This window comes from Nyctereutes procyonoides, unplaced genomic scaffold (assembly GCF_905146905.1).
Source record: "Nyctereutes procyonoides isolate TBG_1078 unplaced genomic scaffold, NYPRO_anot_genome, whole genome shotgun sequence".
Lineage (NCBI taxonomy): Eukaryota > Metazoa > Chordata > Mammalia > Carnivora > Canidae > Nyctereutes > Nyctereutes procyonoides.
This window is the reverse complement of record NW_026575120.1, coordinates 29,217,948-29,239,678: the sequence shown is the minus strand read 5'-3', so window position 1 is coordinate 29,239,678 and position 21,731 is coordinate 29,217,948. Positions and strand designations below refer to the sequence as shown.

The 21,731-nt window shown below is 36.9% G+C and overlaps 1 protein-coding gene across 1 annotated transcript in view; it reads right to left on the bottom strand.

The window, feature by feature from the left end:
* The window catches only part of DGKI (diacylglycerol kinase iota), a 420,356-nt gene that overhangs the window by 39,153 nt on the left and 359,472 nt on the right, over positions 1 to 21,731 (bottom strand). The window contains 1 exon segment of the mRNA XM_055335472.1: positions 9,471 to 9,496. Coding sequence (XP_055191447.1) covers positions 9,471 to 9,496 — 26 coding nt within the window.

The following is a 21,731-nucleotide window of genomic DNA, read 5'->3' as shown; positions in this document are numbered from 1 at the left end:
CAAAACAGTGAAATCCAGACATCATTTGCTTCTGATAAAAGAACAAATTCTCACCAATATACTTACTGAGTTTGTGTTAGAATACACTCAGCAAGACCCAGCCAGTGTGAAAGTCTGCAGTTCAAATGGCCTGAGCATTTCAAAAATAAATTCTAAGTAAAAGAAAGGGGTATGTGGAGAATGTACGTTTAAAAGAGACTTAGATGACAATACTATATTTTTTAAATGGGCAAGATTAAACTATAATATAGTAAAGATAAGACTAGAATGAGTGATAAGATTTTATAGATATACAAAAAAAATACTACAGAAGTCAAGATAGTGGTTACTTTTAGAGGCCTGGAGAGATGTAATTAGGATGGAGACACATAGAAGGAATTTCGGTTTTTGGTCTGAGTGATGGTTATGAGGATATTACCATGATAATATGCCAAGCTATGTATGGTGTTTCATTTTACAACAAAAATAACCTTTAAAAACTCATCATACACACACACTCTCTACTGTGAAGAAAGACAGGAATATATAAATCCATTAAACAAAGTAAATCCACTGACCCTTGCAGATGAACAGGTGCCCAAACCACCCGATGCCCTAAAGCTTTCTGCCACACCTTGAGGATTTTGAGCATCTCTTTGATGACTGTGTGAGGCATGAGATATAGAAGATAAAGCCTGGAACCTGCCCAAAGAGACCCCCACATAAAATTGAGCCCCTGAAGAGCTAAATCAGTATAGGATGAATAATAAATAAGACCTATAAAGGACTGAACAAGAAAATTTGATGCTGTGTGGACATAAAACCAAAAACAAGGAAACTCTTATGTGAATTTATTGCCATCAACAGAACACTGTGCACTCTGAATTATTGTCTCTATGTTCTCTATGAATCTTAAGAAAGAAACAAACAAGTATACACACACACACTCTCCAACAGAGAATTTAATTTAATTAAGTTTGCTAGTTTTCTTTGGTGATTGGAAAACCTCTCTCAAGGACTTAAAGAATTCTCATGTATGAAGGCCCAAAGATATGAGTGGCTCAAAGAATAATCAAAAACACATAAATACAAATCAGTAAAAACACAAGAAAACAACTTTGAAGAAATAATGCAGGATGCATTCCAGAGAAACAAGGAGAAATAAAATACATAAGAGAGTAGGACACATATAGGATAGCATGAAAAGGTCTATCACGCATCTAAACAGAATTCCAGAAGGACATATACAGAGAAGAGAAAGCATTCTGGTTACATTTGTACTTCAATTGTCTATGTTAGGAAAAAAAAAGGGGTGGGGGATCCCCGGGTGGCTCACTGGTTTGGCTCCTGCCTTTGGCCCAGGGCGTGATCCTGGAGACCTGGGATCAAGTCCCACATCGGGCTCCCGGCATGGAGCCTGCTTCTCCCTCTGCCTGTGTCTCTGCCTCTGTGTGTGTGTGTATGTGTGTGTGTGTATGTCTTTCATGAATTAATAAATAAAATTGTTAAGAAAAAAAGAAAAAAATAGAAAAAAAGTATAAAAACAAGCCAAATGATTAGAATAAAGGAAATTATAAAGATAAGAAACCAATGAAACAGAAAACAAATATGTAATACAGAGGACCAATGAAACTAAAAAGAAACATTCCTTGAAAAAAAAATAACAGTAACAATCTAACTCCTTTTATAAAGCTAGATTTATCACACATGCTCTGTAAAATAGGAAGGAAAATGAGAGGCCAATCACATGGATGACCATGGACACAAAAATTCTAAATAGAATAGGAACAAACTGAATCCAGCAATATATAAGGGAGATTAATATAATAACCAATTTGAATTTATCTCATGCATATGGTATTGCTTTCTACTAGACAATGACATAACACCAAAGAAGAAAAATCATTATCTCAAAAGATGAAGAAAAAAGTAGTCTGTAAAATTCTAATACCTGTTGAATTTATCACATTTGGATGAAAAGGAAAATCCTGAAGATACTATCTGCAAAACAACCAGCATCACCAGTGCTGTTCACCACACTTATTGGTGACTTGTGGTTGGCAGTCACTTTGAGATCAAAAACAAATTGATGATGCCACTATTCAATCTACTATCTCTACTTCTATTCAGTACTGTTCTGAAGGTTCTAATCAGCATAGAAAGGACCAGAAAAATATATAACAAAGTATAATCATTGGAAAGAACGAAACAAAATTATCATTACTTGCAGATGATAATGCCTCTGCAGAATTTCTTCCTCACAACAGACCCTTCAAGTAAAGTTTATGAATTTAAAAGTTTAGCCAGAATCTTGACTTAAGATTTTGAAGCAAGAACCTTGAAACAAGATTCTAAAGTGAATTTCATTCTACTATGCCAACAATGATCACTTAGAAAATACAATTTTTAAAATATAAAAGATCACCAAAAACTGTAAAGTACCTAGGACTTTATTTTAAACTGACAGTCAAACCCTTCATGAAGAAAATTATGAAATTCTATGGACAGGCATTCTAAAAAAAAAAAAAAAAAAAAAAAACAAAAAAAAAAACAATTAAATGTAAAGAGATTGAGATAGACGCGTTGTTGTAGTATCAATTGTCTTTATACTGATTTAGAGATTCATGCAATTTCCATGAAAATTACAACACAAAACTTGATAAAATGATTCTAAAATACATAGGCAGGAACAAAGGTCCAAATACAATTCAGACATTGTTGAAGACGAACAAATTTTAGAGTATGTGCTCTCCCAGATAGCAAGATGTATACCAAAGTTAGAGCAATTTAAAAAATCATTGTACAAGAATTGACATACAGATCAATAAAATAGAAAAGAGAATCTAGAAATCCACATATAGGGGAAGGCTTTTCAAGTCAGTGAAAGAAATAAACAATAATGACTGGTTATATATATGAAAAAAAATCAAAATAAAACTGGATCTTTACCTCTCATCAAACCACAAAATCATTTCCAAAATAATGAAGACACAATTGCAGTTTAACACTATGAAAACAGAAGAGATAACGGGACAATATCCTTAGGATACTCTAGCCTATGAAAGGACTTCTTTAAGAACATACCAAAGCTAGATACCATAGAGAAAATATTAATAGGGCAGCCCCGGTGGCTCAGAGGTTTAGCTCTGCCTTTGACCTAGGGTGTGATCCTGGAGACCCAGGATCAAGTCCCAAGTCAGGCTCCCTACATGGAGTCTGCTTCTCCCTCTGCCTGTGTCTCTGCCTCTTTCTTTCTTTCTCTGTATCTATCATGAATAAATACATAAAAATTTTAAAAAATATATTAGTAATTTGTTTACATTAAATTAAAGAATACCTATTCCTCAAAAAAAGTTTGGAAAGATAAACCACAAACTGGAAAAAAATTGCAACACGCTTATCAACAAAAAACCTTTACCTAGAATCCGTAGAGATGTTTACGAATCATTAAGAAAAAGAAAACCTAGTGGGAGAAAAACGAGCAAAAGAAATAAAGCAACATTTCACAGAAAAGTAAACACAAATGGCTTATATGAAAAATGGTTAATCTGACATGTAATCATTTAGCACAAATTAAAACCCCAAGATAACATTTGACACTCCCACTAAATTGGTAAAATATTTTTTCATTAGTTAACATCAAGTGTTGGCAAGGATAGGGATCAATGGGAGCTCTGACTAGAGTTGTGAAAGTAAATTAGAATGATTACTTTGTAAAACAACTTGTCATGATGTGATAACTTACACAGATACATAAACTATCACCTAACTATGCCATCCCCAGGCTTAATCCCTAGAAGAATGCATACATATGGAAGCCAGAGGAGTTATGAAAAAGAATGTTCATAATGATATTGTTTACAATAGCAAACAAACAAAACCAAAAAACCCAGTCTGCGCAAATATTCATCAGAGTTTGGATATATAAGTTGTTTTATATTCATATAATAGAATACTATACGACATGAAAAATTAATGAAATAAATGTAGGCAACAAGGCACTTAACAAGGATGTGTCACAAAAACATTCTGAACAAAAGAAGCACAGAAGAATTTACCACAGGGTTCAATCTATGAGAGTTCAATATAAGCAAATCTCTATACATATAAAGACACATATATCTGGAATACACACACACACATTCATATGTGGAATATGTGTATATGCAGTAAAATGATCACAAGAAACAAGGAAATTCTTTAAAAAGCAGAACAGAGGTATCTCAGTGGGAGAGGGAAGAGAATGTAAACAGAAAGGGAAATATGAAGCTTCTAGATGACTACCAATGTTTTATTTCTTAGGCTGGGGGCTGGGCATGCCATAGTTCCTTTTGGTTATCATTTAAACTAAGCCGATAAATTTTGTACATTTTTATGAATATTATCTATGTCAGTAAAACTGCATGCGTATATGTTTACACTGGAGAAAAAAACCATCGGGATCCCTGGGTGGCACAGCGGTTTAGCACCTGCCTTTGGACCAGGGCGCGATCCTGGAGACCCAGGATCGAATCCCACGTCGGGCTCCCGGTGCATGGAGCCTGCTTCTCCCTCTGTCTGTGTCTCGTCTCTCTGCCTCTCTCTCTCTCTCTCTCTGTGACTATCATAAATAAATAAAAATTAAAAAAAAACCATCTATGATGTTTGAGCCAAGAGATAGTTATTGATATATTAAAGAGTGGTAGGCCACCCAATAATGTGTTGTTTTCTGGTTTTTTTTTTTGGGGGGGGGGTTTTCTTGCCTAACCTCCTGCAAAGTAAAACTGCCTCCAAGTCTGATACTGGACCCTTTGGGGACTTACTCTAGTGACTGTGGGCCTTAAAATTTTACTTCCAGATGCCTGCTACTCCCATCCTTGTCTACTGTGTTACTATTGCAACGAAAAAGCCACCATATAATGCAAGAACCATTATTGCCAACCGGTCTAAGGAGGGAGGACAGGAATGGGGTGCCTGCTTCAGACATCCAGGGGAATCAAACAGAGTGTTGGCACTTCCTTGTGAGAGATGCAGTGACTGTCCTGTACTTTGTAAGTGAGCAGACATTAGTTGGAAGATGAGCCTCTGCGAATGCACTGCTGGAGGAGCAGCAGCACAGGGGCATTCTCAGGGGTCCCCACAATAAGGTGGCCAAGATGACAAAACAGAATCTGAGAGCTCAAGCAGAGCAGCATGGGCACAGGAGCTATGCTCCTGGAGCAATTTAAATGATGAGGTGATAGGCTCTAAATGCAGAGGAAACTCCTAGGGCGGGCAATCAATCACTGCCAGGCTTATCTTTTGACAAGGGGTAGGACTCCAGCTTGCAGCTGTAACATTAAAATGTAATGTTCCCACTGGGATTTGGTGTGGCAGGTTTCCCTGAAGCTTCGGTTTCACTCAGTTAACTAATTATGAGAGAATGTGACATTGGTATTTGCTTTTTCTACAGGGACAAATCATTCCCAGCAGGAGAGACAGGTTGTTATTTTTGTTCTGTTTTGTTTTGTCATTAAAAAGAGATTACTTACACGGTAGTAAATAAACTCTTGTTAGAGGGAATTTTTTTTCTTTATAATTCTATTCACCTTAATTCTGACAATCATTTCTTTTGTTTTCCGGAGATGTGGTACATGAATGAGCAAGAGTTGGGTGTTAGAACTGGGTTTGAGGGCAGCCCCGATGGCACAGCGGTTTAGCACCGCCTGCAGCCCAGGGCCTGATCCTGGAGACCAGGGATCGAGTCCCACGTCGGGCTCCCTGCATGGAGCCTGCTTCTCCCTCTGCCTGTGTCTCTGCCTCTCTCTCTCTAGCTGTGTCTCTATGAATAAATAAATAAAATCTTAAAAAAAAAAAAAAGAACTGGGTTTGAAAATTAACTCTAGCTTTGTGATCCTAAGCAAGTTATTTAAGTATCATGAACCTTTTGCCTCCCACTAAAAAATAGATGGCAAAATGTCTACTGTGTACTATTTGTTAAAGATGAGATGAAGTAATATAGTTGAAGTATTTTTAGCACAGTGTGTCTGCATCAAAAGTGCTCAAAAATGTTAGCCTTTATTCTTAATGACTCTGATACTATATATACCAATAGGAACATTTTATATTTCACTTATGCCTTATATGGTCAGTTTCCTATATGATGCCACATGTAATCATGAACTGTATTTTTACTTCGCCACTATAAGCTGCATTGTGCATTAACCATTTTACTCTTCCTTACCCAGATGTTCAAAGGTTTCCAATGAAAACATAATATTTATTTTTTTAAAAAAATTTTAAAGATTTTATTTATTTATTCATTCATGAAAGACACACAGAGAGAGGCAGAGACACAGGCAGAGGGAGAAGCAGGCTCCATGCCAGCAGCCTGACATGGGACTCGATCCTAGGTCTCCAGGATCTCGCCCTGGGCCAAAGGCAGGCGCTAAACCACTGAGCCACCCAGGGACCTGAAAACACAATATTTAATGATAACATTGAAGGAAACTGTTTTCTATCTCTCCTTCTCCCCCAGGACACCTTTTAACTTTTCAAAGACAGTGTCCAATGCTGAGCAAACATCACAAATAAACTCACACTTCCTCATCCACTGCCTGGACACGATAATAGCATTGTGTTTGGGGTGCTTTTAGCAAACTGGAAAATGATTTCACAGATGATCTCCCCTTGAACTCATAATCCCATGAGGTAGGCATGGTAGATATGATGATCTCCACTTTACAGATAAGGAGGCGGGAGGTAAGAAAGGGTAAATGACAGAGCCATAATGTTCAAGCCTATTTTCTATGAAAAGTAATCTGTGGGAACTGAGAATGCTGGGCATATTGGACTTTTGAAAATTAGATTTTCTCAAGAACAAAGTCTGTTTTGAAGTTAGCCAGAGCAACCGTTATTAGAGAGAAAAGTAAGATCACTGGTAGTAAGTTAACAAAATAGAAAGTCAAGAAGCATGGGGCGTTATATTCCAATGTCACAATCCATTTGCCCAATGAACCTCAATTTTTCTATCGTTAAGTTTGAGAAAAGAAAACTGTTACTTCTTACCATTTTTAAAAGCACACATATTGCAATATCATTATCATGTATAAATGTAAGCTTGATAGAATATTCAGGAGATTTAATGTGAACCACAGAAAATATGAGAACCTAAAAATGTATAAGCAGGAGGAAACATATTTTAAGTTCTAGTAGAAAATCTTGGTGATAAAAGAAAAGGTTAAGAATATTTTCCTTTTCCATGGGTTAAGAATACTTTTCCCAAGTATACATGGGCTAGAAGATGATGGAAAATTAATAAGATTAGATAAATCAGCACTGTAATTTCACCTTATATATTCAACAGGTTTTTGGAAGTTGTAGAATCGACGAAGAATCATGGACATGTAATAACTTTTGAAGCCATGAAAATATAAAAGCCCTCAAATTTGGATAATATTTCCTTAACTAATCACATATACTAGTTCTTAAAATAATTAATTCTGAAGTGCTATTCATACTGAGCAAGTCTTTCTGGTGATAGTAATTTTTCAAGGATTTCCAAGAATGCCATCACTTGCTCACTGATAGCTCATAACCCCTTAAGAATTCCTAGCGAACTACAGAATATCAATTCAGAAGTCCCCTACACACTTCTTTGTTAGGAATAGGGGATAAGTCTAATAGATTGGAAGGCCAAAGCAAACAAAAGTCATTTAGGAGAACCCTAGATCGAAATAAAAATGAAACACGTTTTGAGTCAATGGAAATTAGAAGCCCAAGGATCTCTAAACACACAATAAAAAATCTAGTCAGACCAACAATGATGAGCAAAATAGCATACCGTAATAGGTCATCATTAGGTGGTTGGTTACCCAATTCTGACTTAATAGGTTTAAACATGATTTGCCTATGATCCTCAGGGATGTGATACATCTTCATTTCAATATTACGAGAGATCTTATGATATGGCACGATATCCAAAAACTCCCTCTCTTTGTCCTTAATTCATTCACTTAATAAACATTTGGTGAATGTTTACTGTTTGTTAGGATCTATATCAAAGAACTCACAGCCCAGCATGGGAGACAAGCAAATCAGGCATCAAATTTACTATTAAATTCTAGAAGAAAAATTTTTCATGCAAATGGTAAGTGGATCAGAGAGCTCTCAGGGAGGATGAAATGATTGACAAGGTCTCAAATGGTAAATGTAAACCATGTATATCACAAAAAGGAGTAGTTCTGTCACAAAGAACAGCATGGATAAAAGCAAGACACAGGAAACATGGTGAGTTTCAGAAATTAGTTGCAATATACTGCATGGCTTGCGCATTCAGAAGGGGGAAAAGGTGCCATAAGAACCAATAATCAGTAGCAATAAACAAAGATTCCATCAGTTAGGATTTCCATTCCACATTAAAATACAATAGTGGAAACCTGATCTTTTGATAAGATTTCAACCCTTAGGCAATGGGTGCAGATTTTTGCCACAGAACAGACAATGTAGTGCTATCCAAGTATACAGAAAACTAGAGGATAGAAAGCTAGGGTATGGATAGCAGTTTTAAGACAACTTTAAAAGTCCAAATAAGACATGGAGAAGCCCTAAGCAACAGCATTGGGGATGGAAAAGAGAATAGAGATAAAAGAAATACAAAAACCAGAGTTAATAAAATTTAATGACTGAATAGAATAAAGGGATGAAGAGGGAAGCTTATAGCAGCTTTCATGCGTTGTATTTAGCTGGCTGAATGCAAAATGGTGCCCTTCACTAATTAGGGATGGGGCATGACGAGGAAAGCCAGTATTACTCAGAGTCCTACTATCTTCCCACCACTTCCTTCACCACTAGACTCATAAAGCTCCTGGAGGGGGAAAATTATGTCACGTACCACATGTGTTTGCACATAGTTCCTAATATTGTATAACATGATTACGTAGTATAATAGACCCATTGTAGACACTTAAAGTGTACATTTTTTGAATGACTGACTGAATAAACGAACTCTAAAAGTTGGATGTGACAAAACTATATATTTTATCCTTTGAATAAAATAACTGTGTCTTAAATGTGAATAACTCACCTTAGCTGGGTAACAGTTAATACCTCTATGGATTAGGTTCATTTCAGACTTCTAGTACTTTTAGCAAATTCCAACATCCAATCTTGAAGAAACTTTTGGGAATGTCTACTACAAACTCTCATTTTAAAGATGAAAATCTGTGATCCAGAGAAGTTACACAGCTAGCCCCAAGTCACAGAAAGTATCCAGTGATCACAAATCAGGCAGATACATTAAGCTTCGTAATATTTGTCAACCAAATTGGTTATAATAGATTGGAAGACAAGACATCACATTTAGCTAGGATGCATTGAATTTTTAAAAGTGCATGACACTCCACATGAAAAAAAAAAACTAGACCAATGTCTTAGAAACATTTCCTTAAATAATTCTTTCTTCTAACAATGAAATGTAAGGAACGGAGCTCAACTTTTAATCTTGAATTAGTATAAGTAAGACAGATTCTTACCGTGATCTTCTGAAGAGACTGGTGACCTAAAACGAGATAATAAGCATGATAAATGTTTTGTAAATAATACTGATAATTACAAATGCAATAATGATCAAGAATAATCTCCTAGGAATATTACCCCCAAAATTTAATTAAATACAAAGTCAATATAGTAGACAGTGTAATTAATTTGTTGGTCGCATGGTATTTTCTAATTGATCACTCCCAAAGATTACCTTGATTGGTTGGGGTTAATAAAATTCCAGTCCACTGCACAGTGTCATGGGACTGCAATGAACTTAAGTCTGGATTTATCACACACAAATAGAAAAGTCATAGAAATGTGATAATGGATGGAATGCTGTGATGTCACCAAAGGCCAAGCCTTCAGAGAAAATACCAGGGATATAAATAAGCACTAGACTGATTGTGTGCAAGTAAAAAGAAATCTACTTGGACAGTAAAAAATGAGGCAGAAGTAAAACAAATGATACTTACCCTTATCATTATTGTTTTTTGTTTTCACTATTCGTGGAATTTAAGGTTTAAGTGAGCATGACATAGAACCTCTTTGTACTGACCTCATAGTTCTAAACCTTTAAGAACCAGGATGAGGCAAGAGGGTGATCATTGGGGTCCCACAGAACTTTTATATATGGATGACTCTGCAGCTCCAATTATGTTAGGAAGACACTGATGAAGCATCTTATCGACCCTTTCTCAATAAAAACCTTTCTTTCTTCCTCAGCTGGCCACTGATTGAGTTACTCCAAGCAATACAGATTCATCCTTGAGGATGAATTTCCCTCAAGCTTGAAAGATACAGTTTAAAAAAAAAAAAAAAAGAAAGAAAAAGAAAGATACAGTCTTGACTCTACCATATTATTCTTTCCTTGGGATAAAGGGAGGTGTATAATTCTGTTCTAACAGGTGATAGAATTTTGCAGGGAAAGGCAAGAAACCAGGCAGGAGGCATCCTCTCTTCTACATGATCAGCCTGCTGAGGTCCACAGCAGGAAGATGACCAAAGAGAAATGCAAAAGTTTAGTAACATACCCATTTGCATAACTCGTGCCGGGGCAAGAATGATTCCATGGAGGCACAGTGGTTAAAGGAAGATTTTAGCTACTTTGGGATGCTTGAGAATGCTTTACTTTATTTACTGCTCAGTAATATTTTTGTTCATTATGTAAGTGATGAGTAAGGTGTAAGGACACAGCAGTAGTGGTGGGAAAGATAGTGGCAAAGTGTCAAATCATTTCAACCTTACAAGTTTCTTCAAGTGAACTTTTGCATGTGAAAACAACAGAGGGTCCCAAGCTTTGGTAGGGAGAAAACTGGCATCAGGGTGATGGACACAGGGAGCACCGAGAGGGAACCTGCCATGAGCTAAGTCATCTCCACAGAGTCCACTGCTTGAGAAATACCACTTGGCCTTCCCAGGTGAAGCCAATCTGTGTTCTCCTTGGGATTTCCCTCTTTCACGCTATCACACACCAGTCTTCCCCACTGAGTTGTGAACAAATAGAAAACTAGGACTATTTCCTACATGGTACAGAATGGGCCCCTGATTAAAATTTGTTGAGCTGAATAATTAATGTCAGCACCACCACAGTGGTGCTTAGGCTCAAACATATTCTGGAGGGCCTCAAAAAAATCATGTCACCTTCAAACCTTCTGCAAACCAGGTTTGCCAGGTCCTAGGACAACCATGACAGAAGGGCTTAGTGAGTGAGACAAGTTCCAGAATAAGGATAATGGGAGCACTCTCAGAATCAAAAGACATCCAATACACCCAGCAACAGAGACCCACTATCTGCCTTAGTGGTTAGGAAAAAGAAAGGGGGAGACAGTGCTGAATCGAGGTAAATAGGATTGAAAGGTGAGTCTAATGAGAAATATGTATTTAAAATAAGATAATTTCTTAAGATGCTTAGGGCATAAAAAGAAGTCAGCAACAAGGTAACATCTTTAGCCCTCGTGTATTCTGATGGGAATTAAGCAATAAGACTTGTTGGACTGTTGGCAATTAACTTCTACAGGAACAAAGAAAAATCCATGCCAATAGACGACTAAATGTCTCAGGTAGAAGGCTTGTAAAGCAGGGCTTTTGGTGCCTTTCTGTGAAAGCAAAGAACTAATATTAAATCTGAAAAATTCCAGATGGCTTCGTTCAAGTCCCAAGGGGATGCAATCGTCCAGGCAGTGGGAAGAACTATCAATTTCAGAGTGTTTTCTGAAGATTAGTCATGTTGAGTTTCTGTGCTGAATGTCTCCCACACGCCTGGATTTGTGGAATTTTAAGACATATGGAGTATTTCAATCCTCACTCAGTATTTCACCTTTCACTCTAACGAGTCACTAAATTATACTACTGAGACATGCACATCATCCATTATTGCTGGAAATGGGCATAAAAAGTTTTACAGAACTTAGCTCAGGAGAGAGGAAAATTCATGCGATCAGCAATAGAAGTAGTTATTTTTAAAACAGAGTGGTTGAACCCCAGGAACAGATAATCTTCTTCAACCTGACAACTGAGGAATGTAGGAAAGTTCACTCTTATTCCTCCCACTGCACCTGCAAGACTTGTGGTTCTGTTCCAGACTGTTTATTTCTCCTCCACGTACACTTTATCTTGGGGATAGCATCGCTCTCATAGTGCAAACTATGACTATCATTCAAATAACTCCAGGATTTAGAGTTCTTACCTCTTTCCTCAGTACTAGTCTTTTATGACAGTCTGTAGAATATTTATACTTGATTTTACTTAGTTTCATTTGTTTTGTGGTTCTTAAAAAACATTTTTATTTGCATTTCATTCAAATTCAGCAAAGTGAAAAAGCAGAAACAAAAACTCATGTCCTTAGATTTCAAAATCTCTCTCCTATTTTAAATCTATTTATGTTGATTCAAACCTACATAATAATTATTTGAGACCCTATTAGGTACCAGGTCCTACACCTTGTGATGAGAATACAGAGATGAACAAGACACCGACTTTAAGGACCTCAGTCTAGTGAAGGAGAAAAATAGGTAAATAAAGGATTATACTGAAAAAAGTATAATCATCAAAACATGTGTGAAGTAAAGAGGGAACAGGAGATAGAGAGACCCATTCTATTCCAGAAGAGTGAAAGAAGACTTCAGAAAGCAAGAACCATGTGAGCTGGGCTTGGAAGGAAATGCAGAAACTTGTTAGGTAAATAAGAAAGGAAAAGAATCTCAGGCAGAAGGACCAGGTGTATGACAAGGAATCTGGGTAGGAAGTTTTGTAATACGTTATCAAGCAGATGAGTAACTCAGTGTTGCTAAAATGTAAAGGAGTAATAAGTTAGGCCTGGAGACAGAAGAGGCAGGAGCCATTTCATATATGGCCTGACAGGCCATTTCGAAGCACTGGTAATTTACCTCCTAAGCTAAATGAAGTGAGTTTCCGAAGCAGCGAGGTCATACATTCTCATTGGTGCTTCTCATCAGGCAGGCTGTGCAGAGTGGAATAAAAAAAAAAAAAAAGGCAAGAATAAAGGTGGAAGATGAGTTAGAAACTATTACTGCAAAGCTTCTGCTCTTCTCTTTGAAATTCATGAAAAGCAACAGGGAGGGGGGCGCCTGGTGGCTCAGAGGTTGAGGGTCTATCTTTGGTGCAGGGTGTGATCCTGGGGTCCTGGGATTGAGTCCTACACCGGGCTCCCTGCATGGAACCTGCCTCTCTCTGCCTCTCTCTCTCTCTCTCTCTCTCTCAAATCAATCAATCAATCATCTTTTTTTTTTTTAAGGCAACAGGGAGAATAAGAAAACAGAAAAGGAAGCATCGTCTTTGACTAAGCCAGAAGATGCTCATAAACCAAAATCATCTTTAAAAAAGAGCTACCAAGTAGGGGGAAAACTCGACCACGTTTCAGAAAGACAAGGAGAGCATATTTTGATCTCAGTCAACTCAAAAGATATGAGCTACACTGTGCACCACAAAATCTGGCAGAAAGCCCTCTGCTCTGAGCCAGGTGTCCTGTTAGTCAGAAGTAGAATCAAATGCCAGAGGATAGCGCTGCTAAAAAGAAATTGAAAACAGACCCAAAGTCAAGCTTCCAGAAACACACCAACCCACTATCCCTAATTATCCGTTCCAAACTAACAGTTCCAAAAAGAACTCCTCCAAAACAAATATGAGTAATGAAGAAAAGACAGCATGATATCCACACGAAAATACTCCAAGAAGAAAGCAGGATAAGGATCTGCTGACAAACAAAACTTAAGGTGGGAGTACACTAAAAAGATGATGGCAGGGGGTAGGTAAAACTATTAACAGATCTCCGTAAAATTTTAAAATGGAAAAAGGGAAGGAGGGAAAGGAGGAAGGAGTAACGGATGGAATAGAGCCTCTGTGAACAGAAACATAAGGAAGAAATATAATGATTATGAAATAATCCTAACACTCTAGCAGAAGAAAAGAGCAAAAGTTGGTCCAGAATATTTGAACAGGTAAATTATAGAAAAAGCTTAAGGGCTCTTTCCACTGTGTCACCAGTGCACTAGGAAAAGGATATTAAGAGGAGGTAAGAGATGAATAATAACTACAAATGTATTAAGATATAAGCCATTCATTTATTCCTCTATTCAACTAACTGCTTTGTGGAAATGTCTTGCTGTTTTTCCACTTTGATTTACTTTTCTGTGAAAATTTTTTTTTTTTGCTTTTTAAGTTTTTTCAGAAACTCCAGTTAGTTAACATACAGCATCATGTGAATTTCAAGTATACAGATATAGTGACTCAACAATTCCATATATCACCCTGTGCTTATCATGACAAGTGCACCCACTGATCCCCATCACCTCTTTTCCCCATCAACCCACTCACCACCCCTCCTGTATCCATCAGTTTGTTCTCTGCAGTTAATGTCTGTTTCTTGATTCTCGCCCCCTTTTATTCTCCCTTTGCTCATTTGCCTTGTTTCTTAAATTCCACACAAGTGAAATTATATGATATTTGTCTTTCTCTGACTGGCTTATTTCACTTAACATAAAACTCTCAGCTCCATCCATGTTGTTGCAAAAGCAAGATTTCATTCTTTTTTATGACTGAATAATATTCCTCTCTCTGTGTGTGTATGTGTGTGTGTATCCCACTCCTTTATTCATTCATCTATCAACAGACACTTGGGCTGCTTCCATAGTTTGGCTATTGTAAATAATGCTGCATTTATCCTTTCAAATTAGTATTTTTGTATTCTTTGGGTAAATACCCAATAGTTTGATTACTGGATCATATGGTAGGTAGTTCTATTTTTTACTTTATGAGGAACCTCCATACTGTTGACCAAGTGGCTGCACCAGTTTGCGTTTCTACCAACAGTCACTATGGTTTTGATTTGTATTTCCTGATGGTGAGTGATGCTGCCCATCTTTTCATGTGTCTGTTGTTGGCCGTATAGATGTCTTTAGTGGAGAAATATCTGCTCTTATCTCTGTCCATTTCTAAATTAGCAGATTTGTTTTTTGGGTGTTGAGCTGTATATGTTCTTTATGTATTTTTAATACTGAACTTTTATTGGCTATGTCATTTGCAAATATTTTCTTCCATTCCATAGGTCATCTTTTAGTTTCATTGATTGTTTCCTTTGTGGGGCAGAAGCTTTTGATTTTGATGTAGTTTATTTTTGCTTTTGTTCCCCTTGCCTGTGGAGACAGATCTAGAAAAAAGTTGCCACAGCAAATGTCAGAGAAGCTACTGTGTTCTCTTCCAGGATTTTTATGGCTTGAGGTCTCACATTTAGGTCTTTAATCCATTTAGAATTGATTTTTGTATATAGTATAATAAAATGGTCCGGTTTTCCCAACACCATTTGTTGAACAGATTGTCTTTCTCCCACTGGATATTCTTTTCTGCTTTTCTGAAGATGAATTGACCATGTAGTTGTAGGTTTATTTCTGGGTTTTCTATTCTGTTCCATGGATCTATGTGTTTGTTTTTGTGCCAATACCATACTGTTTTAAATTCTACGGCTTTATAAAATAACTTGAAGTATGAAATTGTGGTGCTTCCAGCCTTGTTTTTCTTTGTTAAGTTTGCTCTGGCTATTGGTCTTTTGTGGCACCAAACAAATATTAGAATTATTTGTTCTAGCTCTGTGAAAAATGCTGTTGGTATCTTGATAGGGATTGCATTAAGTCTGTAGATTGCTTTGTGTAGCATAGATATTTTAACAATATTTATTCTTCCAGCCCATGAGCATGGAATGTCTTTCTATTTCTTTGTGTCATTTCAATTTCTTTCATCAGTGTTTTACAGTTTTTAGAGTATGGTCTTTCACCTATTTGGTTAGGTTTATTCCTAGGCATCTTATTTTTGGTACAACTGTAACTGGGATTGTTTTCCTAGTTTCTTTCTGCCACTTCACTATTTGTGTATAGAAATACAACAGATTTCTGTACACTGATTTTGTATCCTGTGACTTTATCAATTCTAGCAGTTTTTTTGGTGGAATGTTTCAAGTTTTCTCTATAGTATTATGTCATCTGCAAATAGCGAAGGTTTTACTTTTTCCTTGCCAATTTGGATGCCTTTTACGTCTTCTTGTTTGATTGCAGTGGCTAGGACTTCCAGTACTATACTGAATAAAAGTAGTTAGAGTAGACAAATTTGTTTTGTTCCTGACTGTAGGGGAAAAGCTCTCCATTTTCCCCTATTAAGGATGATACTAGTTGTGGGTTTTTCATATATGGCCTTTATTACGTTGATGTATGTTCCCTATAAACCTACTTTGTTGAAGACTTTTATCATGAATGGATGTTGTACTTTGTCAAATGCTTTTTCTATATTTATCGAAATGATCAGATGGCTTTTATCCTTTCTCTTATTGATGTGATATATCACACATTGTTGATCGATTTGTGAATATTAAACCACCCTTGCAACGAAGGAATAAATCCTACTTGATCATGGTGAATGATTTAATATATTGTTGGACTGGGCTTGCTAGTATTTTGTTGAGGAATGTTGCATCTATGTTCATCAGGGGTTTCAGCCTGTAGTTTTCTTTTTTAGTTTATTTGGGTTTGGTATCAGGATAATGCTGGCTTCATAGAATGAATTTGGAAGTTTTCCTTCCTCTTCTATTTTTTGGAACAGTTTGAGAAGAATAGGTATTAACTCTTCTTTAAATGTTTGATCAAATTCAACTGTGAAGCCATCTGGTCTTTGCCTTTTGTTGGGAGTTTTTTGATTGCTAATTCAACTTCTTTGTTGGTTATAGGTCTGTTCAAATTTTCTATTTCTTATTGTTTCAGTTTTGGTATTTGATATGTTTCTAGGAATTTATCCATTCCTTCTAAGTTGTCCAATTTATTGGCATATAGTTTTTGATAATATTCTTTTATAATTGTTAGTATTTTTGTGGTGTTGGCTCTTCTCTCATATGTATTTTATTTATTTGAGTCCTTTGCATTTTTTTCCTTGATAAGTCTGGCTAGACGTTTATCCATTTTACTGATCTTTTTCAAAGATCCAGCTCCTGGTTTTATTGATCTGTACTATTATTGTTTTTTTTAGTTTCTATGTCATTTAATTCTGCTCTAACCTTTATTATTTACTTCCTCCTGCTGGTTTTAGGCTTTGTTTATTGTTCTTCTTTTACCTCCTTTAGGTATAAGGTTAGGATGTTTGAAATTTTTCTTGCTATAAACTTCCAAACTGCTTTTGCTATATCCCAAAGGTTTTGGACCCATGTGGTTTCATTTTCCTGTGTTTCCATGTACTTGTTAATTTCTTCTTTTATTTCCTGGTTGACCCATTCATTGTTTAGTGGTATGCTATTTGACATTCATATATTTGTGGTCTTTCCAGATTTCTTCTTATGGTTGACTTCTAGTTTCATAGTGTTGTGGTCAAAAAAGATCCATGATATGAGTTCAGTTTTCTAAAATTTATTGAGACTTTTTTGTGGCCTAATATGTGATTTATTCTGAAGAGTGACCCCTGTGCACTTGAAAAAAATGTCCATTCTGTTTTAGGATGGGATATTCTGAATATATCTGCTAAATGTATCTGATCTAGTATGTCCTTCAAAGCCATCTTCTTGTTTATTTTCTATTTAAATGATCTTTCCATTGATGTAAGTGGGGTGTTAAAGTCCCTTACTATTATTTTATTATATCAGTTAGGTCTTTTGTGTTCATAATAACTGTTTATGTATTTGAGTGCTCCTATGTTGAGCGCATAAATTTTTACGATTTTATATCTCCTTGTTGGATTGTCCCCTTTATTATGATATAGTACTCTTCTTTGTCTTATGTTACAGTATTTGTTTTAAGGTCTATTTTTTCCAATATAAGTATTGCTACTCCAGCTTTCTTTTGATCTCCATTTGCATAAATGTTTCTCTATCCTCTCACTTTTAGTCTGAGTGTCTTTAGGTTTAAAGTGAGTCTCTTGTAAGAAGCATGTAGATGGGTGTTGGGTATTTTTTATCCTATTTGTCACCCTATGTCTTTTGATTATGGCATTTAGTTCATCTACATTCAAAGTAATTGTTGATAGCTATGTATATATTGTCATTTTATTATTTGTTTTGTGGTTGTTTCTGAAGATTTTCTCTGATACTTTTTTTCATGTTTTGCTGATTTTCTTTAGTGATATATTTGATTTATTTGTCTTTATTCTTTGCATATTTATTAGTGGCTTTTGATATATGGTTACCATTACATTTGTATACAACCTTCTCTGCAAATTGCAATCTATATTATGTTGATGGTAGCTTAAGTCTGAACACATTCTTTACTCCTCATGTCCTCATGTTTTAGGTATCTGTTGTATATTTTACATCCTTTTATTTTGTGAGATCCTTCAATCATTTTTTTTACAAAAATATTCATTTTTACTGTTTTTGTTTCCTACCTTTATACTGTCACTTTTGTTCTCTCCTTTTCACTCAAAGAGTCTCTTTTTAATGTTTCTTGCAGGGTTGTTTCAGTGGTCATGAATTCCTTTAGTTTTTGTTTATCTGAGAAACTCTTTATCTCGCCTTCTATCCTGAATAATACTTTTGCTGAATAGAGTATTCTTGGCTATAAATTTTTCTCATTTAGTGCTTTGAATATATCATGCCACTCCCTTCTGGTTTGGAAAGTTTCTTCTGAAAAATGCCCTACTGCCCTTATAGGTTTTCCTTTGTAAGTTACCGTTCTTTTGTCTTGCTGCTTTAAAATTTTTTCTTTATCCCCACATTTTGCCATACAACTTGTCTTGGTATGGATCTGCTTTTGCTGATCTTTATGCAAGTTTTTTGTGCCTCCCGGATCTGGATCTCTGTTTCCTTCCCCATATTAGGGAGGTTTTCAGCTATTATTTCTTTGAATATATTTTCTTCCCCTTTCTCTCTCTTCTTCTGCGACTCCTATAATGTGAATGTTATTACATTTGTTGGGAGACACTGAGTTCCCTAAAACTATTCTCATTTTGCATAATTCTTTATTCTCTCTTTTGTTCAACTTGATTACTTAACATTACTTGTTCTTCTAGGTCATTAACTCATTCCTCTGCTTCTTCAGCCTGCAGTTCATTCAATCAAGTGTGTTTCTCATTTCATTTATTGAGCCCCTTTTCTCTGTTATTCCTTATCTCTGTGGTAAGGGTCTCATATATCTCCTACTCTTTTCCCAAGTCCAGTGAGTATCCTTATGATCATTGCTTAAAATATTCCATTAGGCATGTTACTTATATTTATTTCACTTAGATATCTGGCCATGCCCTTGTCCTGTTCTTTAATTGGGGATAAATGTCTCTGTCTTCTCATTTTGTCTGAGTCTCTGTGCCTATTTCTCTGTTTTAGGAAAGTCAACTACATCTCCTATTCTTTTTTTAAAATATTTATTTATTTATTTATTTATTTATTTATTTATTTATTTATTTATGAGACTGAGCACTTGGGGGGAAGGGCTGAGGGAGGGGAAGGGTGGATAATCTCAAGCAGATTCCATGCTGAGCCCAACACAGGGCTCAATCCCACAACCTTGATATCATGACCTAAGCCAAAACCAAAAGTCAAATGCTTAAACAACAGAGCCACTCAGGTACCCCTACATCTCCTGTTATTGAAGGTAATGGCCTTTGAAGAGGAGATCTTGTAGCGTCCTGCGATGTAGTGTCCCCTGTTCTCTAGGGCCTGGCACTTTTAGGAGTGCCTCCAATATGTGCTGCATGTGCTCTATCGTTTTGTCCTGGTCACTTTATCCTTCAGGCCACTTGCCTGCAGAGGCTCTCTTTGCCTGCTATGAGCATTGCTTGGTACCTGGCCTGAATGTGGCATATTTTAACTAGGTTTGCTCTAGTCTATGAAATGATACCTGTCACCACAAGAGACCTGTCTCCAGAACTGAGGCTCTGCACAACTCCCCTGTTGGGAGATGTGGTGTGAGTAGTGTTTTAGGTTGGTCTTCTGGGGGCAAGGACGCCCCCTCTGCTGGGACCAATATAAGTGTGACTGGGAGGAGTGGTTCCACCAAGGGGCAGGGCTTGATGTAAGTTAGGTAGTGTCAGCCCTGAACTGGTTCCCACGGGTGGCCCTGCACATATGCTGAGGAGTAGGGGAGGGAAATGGTGCCGGCCACTTCCTCTGTTCCCAGAGGGGTCTCTCTGTGAACACTGACCCTCTGGGACATGCTCCAAGATGAGTGAATAACCTCCCCATTGTGTGTCCTAGGTGCTCTTCAGATTGCTGTATCCATGCTGTATGTCTGCAGGCTGCTTGCTCTGCCTTCTCCCCAGGAGCAGCACAATGCCCTCCAGGCTTTAGCCCAGCCAAGCCCGCTGACCTTTAAAACCTCAGGCTTTAAGCTCCGCTGGTTGCAAGAACTCATGAAATTTGACTCTTCCACTTACCAAGCCAATTGCTATGGGAATTCATTCTCCTCATGCATTCTCTGTTAGTCTGTCTCTCACCCCTCTTGGCAACTGTGGACTGTGGCTCCCTCCTTTCCATAGGAGCTACGTGTTTCTCTCCCAAACTGTGTTTCCACACATTGTACCTTCTTCAATGTGGCCTCTTATCTTCCTTTAATTGTGGGGTTTGTTCTGCCATTCTTCAGGTATTTCTGACAGATTTAGGATGACTGATTGTTATCTAGTTGTGTTCATGGGATGAGGTGCGTCTAGGGTCCTCTTCTCCACCACTGTCTTCCTGGGATTACATCTACTTTTCTATAAATTTTTATTTGAAGATTTGCTGGTGAAAGTCCTCTTCCCAGTGTTAATTATGCTAAGAATATTCATACTGTTCTCGCCTTTTACATGAAGGCCACACTTCTCAAACAAGTATCTACACAGGAATTTGAAAATAGGGCAGCCCGGGTGGCTCAGCAGTTTAGCGTCACCTTCGGCCCAGGGCCTGATCCTGGAGACCCGGGATCGAGTCCCACGTTGGGCTCCCTGCATGGAGCCTGCTTCTCCCTCTGCCTGTGTCTCTGCCTCTCTCTCTCTCTCATGAATAAATAAATAAAATCTTTAAGAAAAAAAAAAGGAACTTGGAAAATAGGGGAGGCTCCCAGGAAAACCAACACACTGGTTTTGGTTGGGGGATTACATAATTTAACAGGTAAAAATTAAAATATTATTTTTTATTGAAATCAGCACCAACATATTATGGGTCCCAAAGCAAAAGTCACTTGACTTCTTAAAATAAAACAACAAACTTAACAACATCAACAAAAACATCTGTATTTGAGGCACTCAGCCTCAGGCAATAACCCCAAGGCCTGAATGGGGTAGATTTGTTCACCTCTAGAATAGGAGTGTTTCCAGGGAAAAATCTGCAAACATGAAAATATACACAGCCATAATATTTTGGAATAAATCATTTTTATCAGATTAAGAATCTGAAGGAATGAGACATCAGGCATTTTATTAACTAGCTGCTACTGTTAAACAGTAAACAGCACAGCTTATGATCCTGTTGTCCATCATTAAGAAACAAGGAATCCCTAAGAAAATCAAAGATAGTTATTTAAATTGCTTTCCATCAGCAAGTTTCCCTTCAAGGCCTCTAATCTTCCAAGTAGATCAATTACAAGGCTTAAAGACATTGAAAATCATGCTCAGTTTTCAATCAGCAAAGTAACACCTAAGATCTAAAGAGCCTAAGAGTGATATATTTATGAAGGCAAAAGTCTTTAAGAAGTACTACACTTCTTGTGATTTCTTGTTGTTTTAATCAATAAATGAGATGATGAGCATCATGACTACCTCAGCCTGTAGGACGTGGTATGATGCTTTGCAATACATTTTAG